General features: G+C 37.5%; 1 protein-coding gene across 1 annotated transcript; it reads right to left on the bottom strand.

The window, feature by feature from the left end:
* Positions 1-6577: 6577 nt before the first annotated feature.
* LOC113328037 lies at positions 6578-8651 on the bottom strand. The gene is made up of 5 exons (XM_026575131.1): positions 8122-8651; positions 7824-8035; positions 7544-7638; positions 6951-7453; positions 6578-6836 (listed from the first exon to the last, which is right to left on the bottom strand). The coding sequence occupies exons 1-5, from the start codon at positions 8649-8651 to the stop codon at positions 6578-6580; spliced, it is 1599 nt and encodes a 532-aa protein (XP_026430916.1).
* Between the last annotated feature and the right edge of the window lie 5319 nt (positions 8652-13970).

The raw sequence follows: 13970 nt of genomic DNA, 5'->3' as shown, positions 1-13970 counted from the left end.
GAACACAAAAATCCAAACTAGCCAAGGAAGTTCAATGATCTTATTGCACGCATCAACATGTTCCCCAGATATGAACTACCCTGTAGGGATTATGGCGATGAAGTAAGAAAAGGAGAAGAGGAAATACCTTCCGTCTAGGGCTGGTTGGGGAGAAGAAGCTAAAAACTCACCTCATGTAATAGAACATGTTTGATCCAATTTTTCTTCTTTTCTTAGTTGTGATCTCAAATAACATATATTCCCCTCAAGACTTTGTTTATCCTTCTGCTTCCGCTCCAACCACGTATTTGTTTTCTTCACGAGATCATCCTTACCGTTCTTTTCTTGATCTAACTGCTGTTGTAGACACCATACTCGTGAGGTCCACATCTTCTCCCTTCCAATATGCATCGAATTCTTAGTTTCCAACTTCGAAACTATTTTCTCAAGAGCTTCATTTTCAGCAACCAGTCGATCTTGTTCGTCAACCCACGCAGGTAGAAAAGTAGGCAAACTATAGAAAGGCTTGTTTAGGTCCTCACGAGCCATGTGAAAGGCTCCATCACCATCATGACAATCCGGGGAGACCAGGAAACCTTGAGAGTTTATCATGGTATCATCAGGCCTTTCCATTAAATCGGAAAACAAAACCTCATAATCACTTTCGTTGTTGTTGCCTAAAGAGAGATGTTCAGAAAAATTGTAACCTGTCCAGTTACTGAAATTGGTTACTGTAAAAGAGGTACCGACCGGTAATATTTCATTAATCCTGCAAACAAGAAAAGACGAGTCGGACCGGTATATAAACAAATGAGGATCTCTATACCACGACATGGTTACCCTTTTACTTTGATATCAAAGATGCTAACAGAAAAGTTGTGAATGAATTGAAAGGAAAGAGTAGGATATGAATTGTTTTCTTATCTCCTATTTAATAAAAAGATCAAACACTAATCAGAGACATGTTTAGAGATAGATTTAGAACAAATCAACAAGGCCAGCTAATGCAGCTCAATAATGAATAAATATAATTACAGAAAATGGGTCATATAGCCAAAAAGGCTCTTTTTCTGGGCCAAATGGACAGTTAGAATTTGGCCTGGGTCAAATAGCCAATGAAATCTTTTTAGTGTGGAGAGACATTACTACCCTTTTGTAACCGTTCTAACACCACGTTTTCATCAAAACCACCCACGATCTCCCTCTCTCTTCACTAAAACCACAACGTCTTTCATCCCCACGTTTTCACCCCCACCGTCCTTCATCTTCATCCCCACACCAGAAATGGTTTTCATCATCTTCATCTTCATACCCAGTTACCAGAAATCGTTTTCATCTTCTCTTCAATTTCATCGTTTTCATCCACTGTCTCATAACAAATTGAGGGGAATCAGTTTCATCCACCGTCAACACCACCATCAACAATACTAGAAACTGTTTTCATCCTCCGTCTCTAATACACAATCAACACTACAACAATGGTTTCAGTGAATTAGGGTTTCAATAATTTCAGTGTATTGGGAGATTTTAGGGTTTCAATCGATCTGTTTCAGTGTATTTGGAGAGTTAGTGTTTCAATAAGTTTCCACAGAATGTCTCCTAGAACTCGTAAGTTTTCAAACCCTAACTCTTTTTTGTTATTAATTTCAGAATTGCATGATTAAATTTTTGAATTGGTTGTTTTAATTTTCATTTTAGTTGATTTATGTGTTGAATTGCTTGTTTTATTTTAAATTTCAATTAGATGAAACTGGTTTGCATCTGGTTTCATTAAGTATTAAACCAGTTTAAAACAGGATGTAACTGATTTATTTCACTGTGAAATTGGTTGAAGTGAAGTTGGATCTGGCTATCTGATTTGTTTCAGCAGGGTTTAAACCAGGATTTAACTGGTTTCATCTTTTGTTAATCTGCAGTGTATATTGTTTCAAGCAGATTAACACTGGATGAAACCAGTTTCGTTCAGGTCTAAAGATACATCTGCGGTTAATATAAGACTATTAGTATGTTGTGAATGGGATGTATGGAAATCTATGTTATGGATTGAACGAAATTGGGTTTGCATTTGGCTACGAAGTGATGCTCAGCGGGTGTTTAAAACTGGTTTTCATCAAATTTTAAGTCAGAATGTAAATGACCTGTTGGTGGTATTAAATTAATGATTAAATGGGTTTGCATCTTGTTATTTAATTGTTTTTAATTGTTAATTGCTTGAAGTGAGATTGGATGTAATTTGGTTTTCATCTTGGCTTGAATCTGGTTATATCAACTGTTTCAGCAGGTTTACACTATTATGAAACTGATTTCATCCAGGTTTAGTTTGCAGTGTATGTTGTTTCAGCAGACTAAGACTGGATGAAATCAGATACATACAGGATTTTGATACTTTTTAAAGTTAACTTTTGAAGATCTGTATTACAGTTAGGTCCTATTTTAGCTTCATGCCATAAATCAGTTATTATGAAACCTGCTGAAACTTGGTTTCATCCAAATTGTTGTGGGAAGCGGTAGCAAGAAAAGTAAGAAGAGTGCTGCTGCTGAAATTATATCCAAGAATAAGCATGATGTGAAAGTGGTCGGAGAGTCTAGCACAGGGGATATGGAACTTGTGGATGCCGAAATGGATGAAGACAAGTTAGAGAAAAAGGAAGGGAAGAAAACGTTCCGATCAAACCTGAAACCGACAGTTGAAGTGCTGGAAAAACTGGTATTTACTGAAGCACAAGAGGCTGTGTTAAGGAAGACTAAATTCTAGAACTTTATTGAGGCGATCAAACAAGGTAAGGTGGGCATGGATGAATGTATCAAAGCTCCAAGGGCGTTAGAGTTCATCATAAGAAATTTTGACCCGAAAGAGTTGGCATTCAAGATTGGTGATCAAGTTTTCAAGACCGATGCAAACCATCTTGCTGTTGTTTTCAAAATGCAGAGAATACGTATGAGTGAACAAGATAAGAAACTTTATGGACCAAAAGAAGACCCAAGTTTGAAAACTTCTGAATTTTACAAAAAGTACTTTCTTGAGCCAAAGAGAAGGGATGAAGAGGAGAAAAAGAAAGATGAAAAGAAGAAGGCTGGAGCCAAAGAGAAGAATACTGGGGACAAGTTGGATAAGAAATACATTTTCGAAGGAATACATACTGCTATGAATGAAGAAGGAACATAAGAAGACTTGGCGAAACTTTTGTTGCTGTTCATGTTCTGTACAGTATTCTTCATAAACACTGGAGGTATGTATGTCCACTACAAGTATTTGAACTGCCTACAGTAAATCGACACCATTAACAAAGTATCTTGGCCCGATCTCATTCACGATCATTTAATGCAAAGTGTTAAAGATGTATACGAGACATCATACTCTATCAATGGTTGCAGCTTCTATTTGCCGGTGAGTATCGCCTTCTATCTTTTGAATATATTTTTTTCTTACATTAAATGTATCATGCAGTGAGTAACATCTTATATATTATCTTTTGAATATATTTTTGTTTTTGCAGTTATGGATTTTTGAGCAAATGAAAGGCATTAACAGGAAAGACAACAGTGGTTCATGGACAAGGTTTGCAAGATGGGACTTGTATAAAGTATCTTGCGAAATTGAGGGGAAACTTGAAACTCTTTCAAGCAGTGAGGTAAAAATCTTGTTTTTATTATAACTGGATGAATCCAGTCATCTTGTGTTGATGTTGTTTAGATTCATTTTTAAAATTCTATCCCCTATTATAACTGGATGAAACCAGTTACATCTTATGTTATAAAATGATGAAACCCATTATTTACCAAGTTTCATCATGTCTTATTAGTGGATGAAACCCAGTTACATCATGTGTTATGATAAGATGAAACCAGTTACATCATGTGTTATGATAAATTTTAAGGAGAAACAACTATGCTTGTTCGGTGATGAAGAAGAAAACACAGATGAAGATGATGTTTCCAAGTTGAAGAATGAACTAGATGAGAAGGACAAGATTATCCGTCACTTGAATGACGAGTTGGAAGCAAGGAATACAGAGTTGGAAGAAAATGAGGCTGAGTCTGAAGCAAAGGATAAGACAATCTCAGACTTGCAAAGTGAAGTGGAAGCCTTGAAAGCGCAACTCAAGTCTCAACCGAGAACTCAACAAGCTTCCTCTCAAGAGATTGTTCTTTACACCACACTTGAAGACTATTTCAACCTTAACATCACTCAAGAGATGAATAAACCTGTGGAGGAGGATGTTCCTAAAGACGACATCACTCAAGAGATGAAAAAACCTGTGGAGGAAGCTGACAATATTCCCGAAGCAGAACCTGTAACACCAGTTCCTCGAGCAGAACCTCTAGCACCAGTTCCTTCATCAGAAATCAACCAAGAATACATTGGCACAGCAGAACCTCTGGCAGTCATTGGATCGCTTGAGAATAGAGTGAAGAACGTATATAAAAGGGCTAGAAATAACAAGTTTGTATCAGATGATGATGAGCGTGCAGAGAAGAAGCAGAAGGACGATAAGTTGAGGAAGTTAACAATGAACAACAAGATGTGGAAAAATTACTTGATGAGCGAAATAAGACAAGCTGAAGAGAAGTTAATAAAGGAGTACTTTGTAACTGGAAAAGTAAGGTACGTATCCGCATTCTTTTGCTGTTTTTTTTTCATTCTACTTTTCTTATTTCTGTAAAAGTACTGCTAAGTTTATACTAAATTATATGAACTTGTTTAAATGCAGCGACTGCGTTTGGAAGTCCAATGGAGGTGTATATATCAGTGGAGAACACATCCAGCAACTTGTTTTCAATCAGCCATTGGTGAACACTCTTTTGGAGTTTAAAAATCGAAAAATGGAGACAATTGTTTCAATATGGCGGTGATACCAAAGGATACTCCAAGTCAATCTTTCTCAGCGCGCTTGCATGGGTAAACATTTTGAATACTACATTTTAAAATGAATGAACTTAGGTCTGCAATTTGTTTTCATATAACTTTTAAGTTAGTGTAGGATGTACCTGGCTTGTATATGTTGATTGAATATAATTCTCTCACTAGTGTAGGATAAAACTGAGTTTCATCTAGCTATTATATATAGGATGTAACTGGGTTTCATATGATACCTGCAGAAACTGGTTTTCATCTAGCATTAATGACAGGATGTAATTGAGTTTCATCCATTTAAAAAATATGGATTAACTGGTTTTGATTCAAATTTGTATTCAGGCTGATGTCATTCCGGGAGATGAGTTGGACGCTGCAAAAATGATAAATGCTGAACTGCAAAATATTGATGTCGAAACGCAACACTTGTTCATCCCAATGCTGAAAGGGAAAGAAAATTTCACATTGCTTCACCTTGACATCCATGGAAGAACTTGGACACACTACAATTCTCTCCTAGGTTCTTCAAACTATTTAAAATAAGCTCAAATGATGGCGGAAAGAATAAATCATCTCTTTCAAGTTCAAATTCAAAGTACTAGTATGGATGACGTTGATGTCGTCGTCCAATCAGATTGTCCACAACAGTGCGAAAGGTAGGTCGTTAACTCTTTGAACTGAGATTATAACACACAAACTGAAACGAAGTTTGAACCGACATTACATTTTTTTTTCCAGATCGTTAAACTGACATTACATATTCATTTGTTTTGCAGTGATGATTCGATGATGTATGTTATCTACTACATGGAATGGGCAATGACAGACGGTTACTCCTTTGAAGGAAAGATATTATTGGAGAGGAGATGGCACAAAACGAATCAATCTGGCATATGAAATCCTAACTGATGAGAATAGCTGCTGGAAAGTTTGATGTGTTTAGGTTGTTTAGAAATTTTTTATTAATGTAGTTCATTTGTTAGTACTTTTTTTTTTGTTGAACTATGTCTTCGCATACAGTTATGATCCGTGGATTCGTCTTAATTAAAATATGAACTCTTTTACTGAAAAATGCATATACTTCAATTTCATGATGGTTGTGTTTGAATATGTTAGCCATAAATGAATAAATTTGCAGGTTGAAAATGTAACCAGGCTTGGATGAAACTGGTTACATCCTAGCCTGTATAAAACTTCAATTTTTTTGTCAGATTGTAACCAGGCTTGGATGAAACTGGTTACATCAAAGCCTGTATAAAAACTGTTTTCAGAGTGTGCATGTTGAAAAAAAAATAGTTTTTTCTGTCCATATGTGATGGATGAAATCCAGTTTCATCCTGGCCAAAAATCTCATTTTTTTTCCAGAATAGGCAGGATGAAACTGGTTACGTCCTGTACAATTAAATTTGAATCTTCGCAAACATTCAAATTTTACAGTGAAAAACTGAAGGAAATGTACAATTAAATAATCAACATAAGACTAAAAGATATATACTATAAAAATGAAGAGAAATACTTGAAAAAATAATTCCATAAGATATATTTTTATGAACAAAAGAAACAATCCAAGGTAAATACTAGTTGCGAAAATATAATTCAAGGTAAATGAATCTTAAATGTGCAACAAGAGGCTGCAGAGAAGAATAAACTAATAAAGATATCATGGTAAAAAGCTAATAAAAGATATCATGGTAAAAAGCTGCATAGAATAAATGAAGGCTGGAGATGTTCTTAAGCAGGTACTTAACGTTTCTTTTTCACAGGAGGATGAGGACACGTCGTCTTGTTATGATGTGCCTGAGTATGGCAGTTACCGCACGTAATTGGTCTCTTGAAACTTGCACTACCTGTGTTAGGAATCCGCTTCTTCTTCGTCCTACCATGTTTTTTTCCTACGACAGTTGGTGGGTTCACGAGATCTCCAATAGCAACATCAATAGGCTTGTCGTAATCAGAAATGGGCTTGATAGGACGATCATACGAAGCACGGAAGCTAGCAATGCTGAAATACGGATTAATGTACTCGTAAACGTTGATGTTATTTGAATGCATACACGCAATAGCGTGATCACAAGGGAACTGCTCAGTAAACCAAACCCTACAGCTTCACTGAAACCTCGCAATATTAACAGCATGCGTGTGCTTTCCATCAAAAACTTCCCACTCCATGTCACCAGACTTGGTTATTCTCCACTGGACACCAGCACGAATGAAAGCCAACACTTTTTTCTCTAGCCTGGGACAAATGAATCCTTTATACGTCGCCCACTTCCTCTTCCTTGTACTCATCTGTTCCATAATTTTAAGTCTGATCCAGTTAACAAGTGTTGCAATAGGCATACCTTTTGTTTCATTGATCCAAGAGTTGAAGGACTCTGCAATGTTTGAACACATGTCGCCGTAATGACAGCCCAGCCAATGTGCATTGGACCAACATTCCACTGGAATCTCACTCAAGAATTTGTGAAGACCATCACATCCCATATCCTTCAACTTTTGCATACCCTGATCAAAGCCTTCATGAGTCGATGAATAGAAACATTCTTTGAACAAACCCATCGCAGCACAATGCTCTCCCTTTTTCTTGTTGGTCTTACTGCGGACATTATTCTTCAAATGCTGTTAACACCAAGCATGATAGAAAGTTGGGAAAACATCACGAATCCCTTGGATCAAACCCTCATGGCGATCCGAAATAAATGTTAGTACACGAGGACCCAAGATAGATTCTAGTTTCTTCAAGAACCAATGCCAATTCTCAACAGTTTCAGCTGATACGATACCATATGCCAGAGGAAATATTCCTACAGAAACAAAACAAACACAAAAATAAAAAATCATATCAAACTGACTGAAACTGCTATTGTACAGAATGAAACTAGTTTCATTCTCTAGTCTGACTTCACCAGTTAAGGATGAAACCGGTTTCATCCAGTGATAATCTGACATAAAAAAAAAATTATGACATCAAAAATAAAAGAAGACTTACCATTATTCGCATTCTTCCCGGTAGCCGCCATAAGACAACCCCTAAATTTTCCAGTTAGGAAAGTTGCATCCAAGAACAGTACCGGGCAACAATATTCGAAACCAGAGATGCAAGCATCGAAGACTAAGAACAAACTCTTAAACTCGCCACCTTCAACAACTAAATCATCCCTACTACCTGGATCGTGTTTCTTCACGGCTTCACACCACCATCTAAAGTCAGTGTATGATTTAATGTCCTCGCCATACAATTCCTTGAAACATAATTCTTTCCCGGCATGCGCCTGATCGTAGCTCACTTCCAACCCATAATCACTTTTGAGTTCTCTAACAATATCCCTGGCTTTCTTGTTGGGATTCTGTTCAATCTACTGAATATCAAACTCTTGATAAGTTCGCGCGTAACCGGATCAACCTTTGTTCCATCACTATAACCAGCACAACATTTATGTTCCCCGTTATAGGCCTTGAGGAATAAGTGACCCTTCACATTGGAAGTCTTGGGATCTGAATGGAACATCCTGTCGCATTCCAATTTATCCTTGTAATAACATTCCACCGTATATCGTTCTGGATTGCTCTTGACGACTCTCACCCTGCGACCAAAAAAATGGTTATATTTCTCAACAACAAGTCGCGCTTCATCTCGTCCTCCATAAAAATCTTGACCAACACCTTTTATAATAAACTCCCATTCAGCCGCCTTGCAAGATCTTTTAATTTCCAACTTTCGATTGTATGTACGTTCTTGAGACATGGGGATATCTTGAGAAGAAACAAGCTCTTGAGAGGAAGGAATAGGTGACTGAGCTAAAAGCAACTTCGTCATTGTTGGTGTAGGAGTAACTTTACTGCTGCTCGGAAGATGACAAGGATTAACCAACTGAGCTCTGCTAGGGTCTGGTGCTAAACGAAACTCGCTCATTCTACTGCTACTCAGAAGATGACAAGGATTAACCAACTGAGCTCTGTTAGGGTCTGGTGCTAAACGAAACTCGCTCATTCTACTGCTTCTCGGAAGATGACAAGGATTAACCAACTGATCTCTGCTAGGGTCTGGTGTTAAACGAAACTCGCTCATTCTACTGCTGCTCGGAAGATGACAAGGATTAACCAACTGAGCTCTGCTAGGGTCTGGTGCTAAACGAAACTCGCTCATTCTACTGCTGCTTGAAAGATGACAAGGATTAACCAACTGAGCTCTGCTAGGGTCTGGTGCTAAACAAAACTCGCTCATTCTACTGTTGCTCGGAAGATGACAAGGATTAACCAACTGATCTCTACTAGGGTCTGGTGCTAAACTAAACTCGCTCATTCTACTACTGCTCGGAAGATGACAATGATTAACCAACTGATCTCTACTAGGGTATGGTGCTAAACGAAACTCGCTCGTAGTAGGTTCACGAACAAAATCAGGAGCACGAAGAGGAACACGTTCAAATAAACGAAGCTCCAAGAAAGACGACTGGTTAACAATACAAACTGAATTGAGTCCGGTAAAATGCTATTCCAATATGAACAGACATGCGCCTTCAACTCATCAACTGTTGACTTCATAGTAACTTGGTATGGACACGCATCGGTACCCCGGATAACCACACAGAGAAAATGACGATCCATCTTCAAAAGGAATATATAAAAGCAAATCTTCTGAATCTGGATGTATTCAATTGATAATATGTAAACAAATTAGCAGCAGTACATACTAATTCAGTTCACATCACAATTGAACACACAAACTTCACATCTGTGTATATTGCATTGAAAATCAGATTACTAAACCCTAGAAAACATGATTCGAGACAAACCCAAATAATGGACAAATTGAAAAATTTACCAGTCACATAATCAATTAATCCTTGGATATTCAAAATCAACAACAAAAATCAATCATCAACAACTAAAAATTGCTTCAAAATCGACAGAGAAACTTCAATTGGACAAATTGAAACTTACCGATTCAACGCTATTATAGAAACTTCAATTGCTTCAAAACCAACTCAGAAACTTCGATTAGATGAAACTCCAATTGATGAAACTTCGATTAGATGAAACTTGGATTCTACAAACGTATTAAAAAATCGCTAATCATCATGATTGATAAACGAGATCTGAAGAAAAAAACGAGCTCTAAATTGCCGATTTCTGCAGAGCTCTGCGGGAAGGGAAGAGGAGGTTCTGCAGAGCATTGCGGGAAGGGAAGAGAAATAAATTCTCTTTGAAAAGAAGGGTTTAAAAGGTTAGGGGGTATTTTAGGTAAGAGACATTTTTTTTTTTAATTTTCCTGGGCCAAATATCCAAATTGGCTATATAAACAGAATATTTCTGATTTTTGGCTATATAAACAGTATCAAAAGATAAGAATCTATATGACCCAGGAATTTTGTGTTTTGGTCTTTTTGACGAATTTTTTGATATAATTAATGTATGTCCAATAACGCAGTGACGACTAAGCTTGCTGACCGTCGGACACCATATTCTCATATATTTATTACAAGGTCAGAGTCTCCTCAGAAATGATCTAACTATGTGAGAAATCTTATATCATTGAGTCGAGGAATCCTGGTCATCACCACGTTATTGGCATCTTTGTTTAAACTTGCTATACTGACGCTAAAACTCTATCTTATACCATTGAGTCGAGAAATGCAAAGAAAATAACAGATTGTTGACATAACCAATTAAGCACGAGAGGCGTGGACCAAATTTCTGACTCAAATGGCTTGCGTGCTACACAATATGTTCCTGCAAATTCATACAAACCCCAAATTTCTGGATCAAATCTTGCTTGTTCGGGGTCAACTCATTGACGGTTGCTTCTGGAGAAGAGTTTGCATTAGTGAATGTGAAATTGCTCTCTCAGCTGGCTTTTGACGTGGTATGTTGATGGACTATGCCAGCCAGGTGCGGTGAGTTTTTTTCAATTCATTAATTTTAGAGCTCCATGAAACTGAACAGTTCATCCTTGGACGAGATCTCGTCATTCATTGTCGCAGAACATTACCGATCTTGACATCATGGAGTTTGATCTTGTCATGAATATTAGTAATTTAGTATAACGTACCAGTTGTTAATTAGGAGGAGAAGTTTTTGATACAATGAATAGTTAATCAGAAAAATGTATTAGTATTCCGTAATTTAAACACACCAAATGAAGCACAAAAATAAGAGGAAGGAAACACAAATGGGAAGAAAATTAATAGAAGTCAAAACTATAAGCACCAAAGACTTCAACAGACTGAATTGAAGTTCCATCATTCGTGTATAAACTCCAGAAATCTAGATTAAATCTTGCATCTTCTTTATTCGGAATCAACTCAGCAACGCTGCAACCACACTATGGGAACTGCTACTTTGGAGAAACAGTTGGTTGTATCATCTTTAGCGAATTTTTATATGCTAATTGAGATGTTCAAAGCTTTGATGTCAACTTAGATATTTTCTTCTCTCGATCCAATTGCTCTTGTAGATAAGATACTACTGCGGTCAACTTCTTCTCCTTGTCCTTATAAGTGGAAATCATAGTTTCTGATTCCGAAACTATTTTCTCAAGAGCTTGTTTTTCAGCAATCAGTCGATCTTGTTCCGCAACCCACGCAGGCAGATAAGTAGGCAAACTATAGAAAGGCTTGTCTAGATCCTCACGAGCCATGTAAAAGTTTCCTTGACAATCTGGCGTGGCTACAAGACCTTGAGAGTTTATCATCGTCTCCGCAGGTCTCATCCATAGATCTTCGAAAAAAGAATCATAATCACTTTCTTCGTTATAGCCCAAAGAGAGATGTTTTGAAAAATCGTAACAATCCGCATCAGAATCAGTGAAATCATGTAACGTAAAAGTGGTACCGATCGGTACTATTTCTTTAATCCTGTAAACACATTCAAATATGCTTTTCGTGTATATAAACAAATGAGGATCTGTATACCACGACATGGTTTACGCTCTTACTTTGACAAAGAGATGTTAATAGAAATGTTGTGAATGAATCGAAATCGAAGGTAAGAGTAGTAGTTGAGGGACAGAAAGAGATCTTAGTAGAAAAACTGTGAAGGAATTGAAAGAAAAGAGTAACTTAGAGAGATAGATTTAGAATAGTATTCAGCAAACAAGGCCACCAGCTAATGCAGCTCAATAATGAATCAAAATAATGTATCATTGTTACGTAATTAATTAATCATATAAAGTCAACTACATTGAACTTATGATGTCGGTAACGTGCTGATGAGCTAGCTGCCAACCGGACACCAAATTCTCATATATCTAAATACCACTCGGAGATAAAAATGAAGAAGACGATAACAATGAACCAAGCAAATGCAAGCGGACAAACATACATTAAAATGAAGGGTCAAGTGACATCTTAGGAAAAAGACTAAAGATGTTCTTCGAAATCTTAGTAAAAAGACTAAAGTTGTTCTTCTGGTGGGTAACATCGGTAGGATCGAATTCACCATACGAACCGTCAAGATCATCTGGTGGCGGAGGGGGAGATTCTGGTGGCATTTCACCGTCTCTGACACCTAGTCCATGTCGTATCCAAATATGTTGAACAAGATCATTGCGGAGTTGGAGATATGCCTCATCATTCCTTAACTCGTGGTATGACCTCGGTATTCCAATAACCTGTCGTATTGGTTCGTTCACGACTTGCCCCAAACTAAGTTATGTTTTTCATTCTCAAAGACCATGTTATGCAAAATCAAACAAGCCTTGATAATAAAGTTTATATCCTCCTTATCCCAATATATTGCTGGCTTTTTTGTTATTTGGAACTTGTTTTGGAGAGTTCCAAAAGCCCTTTCAACATCTTTCTCTTCGCTTGTTGGTATCTATTGAACAACGTATTGGCTGGCTGATTTGGAAGAAGTATTTTGAATGACTGCACAATACAAGACAATCGTGGATATATATCATCCGCCAAGTAGTAACCCTTGTCGTAGTTGTGGCCATTGACGCGGTAATTACAAGGAGCTGCTAAATCATTAACCATCATATCAAAAAGTGGAGATTGAGCCAAGACGTTCAAGTCGTTGTTCGACCCCGGCGTTCCAAAGAAACCATGCCAAAACCACCGAGCATATGATGCCACAGCTTCTAAGATGATGGTAGGTTTTTTCTCATGTCCACGGAACGTACCTGCCCATGCTCTTGGACAATTCTTCCACTGAAAATGCATACAATCAACACTTCCAAGCATTCAAGGAAACCCTCTAACTGCATTTTCTGCCAATAATCTTTTCGTGTCTTCTCTTGTAGGAAGTCGCATATACCTTGGACCAAAGTGCCGAACAATTACCCTAGTAAACCTCTAGACATACATATAGACGGTCGACGCTCCCATACGGACATAATCATATGTGCTATCAGCGGCTATGCCTTTACACAAACATTTCATTACGACATACATCTTCATGTGGGGAGAGTGGCCAAGTTTTCCGGTGCAATCAACTTGGAAATCAAAAGCAGGATCCGCAACAACTATTTCACTTAGAATACGTAAGAAAAGAGGTCGATACATACCCAAACGTTGGTGGAAATTCTTAGGGACCCAAGTACAGTTAGGTCCAAAGTAGTCATGCATCATCCTTGCATCTCCATCCTCTCGTTGCCTGTCCACTATTTGTCGCGTCAATACTTCTTGAGGCACCAGTTGGAAGAGCCTATGCATTCTTTGAGTCATATACTGGTACAACACAATTGCTCTCTCCTCGCTATCATCACCAATGCTAAGATCGATACCATACATCATTAGTACATACCTCCTTAGCGGATTTTCATCGTCCATATTGCACCTATAAACAAAACTCAAATAATGTAAGCATTCCAAGATTTTTGAATCCATACAAAACAGAAGACATTCATACACACATTCATTGAAGAAAAGACACCCAAGTTTCATACAAAAGAAAAGACATCCAAGTTTCATACACATTCATTAAAGAAAACACATATATGTTCCCCAAAACTTAATCCTAACATCCTTGTCATTTCGTCTTCACTTAAACCAACCCCACCACTATTCAAGACTTGAGTTAATTGTGACTCTGGAACTAATTCATCTTGTGGAACATAATGATCATGTGCATAATATGATTGACTTGTGGCTGGTCTTTTACGTCTTGACCATTGAGAGTTGTCTCAAAGATC

The sequence above is a fragment of the Papaver somniferum genome, unplaced genomic scaffold (genome assembly GCF_003573695.1).
Source record: "Papaver somniferum cultivar HN1 unplaced genomic scaffold, ASM357369v1 unplaced-scaffold_107, whole genome shotgun sequence".
NCBI lineage: Eukaryota > Viridiplantae > Streptophyta > Magnoliopsida > Ranunculales > Papaveraceae > Papaver > Papaver somniferum.
The sequence above is the reverse complement of the archived record's forward strand: the minus strand, read 5'-3'. Positions and strand labels throughout refer to the sequence as shown.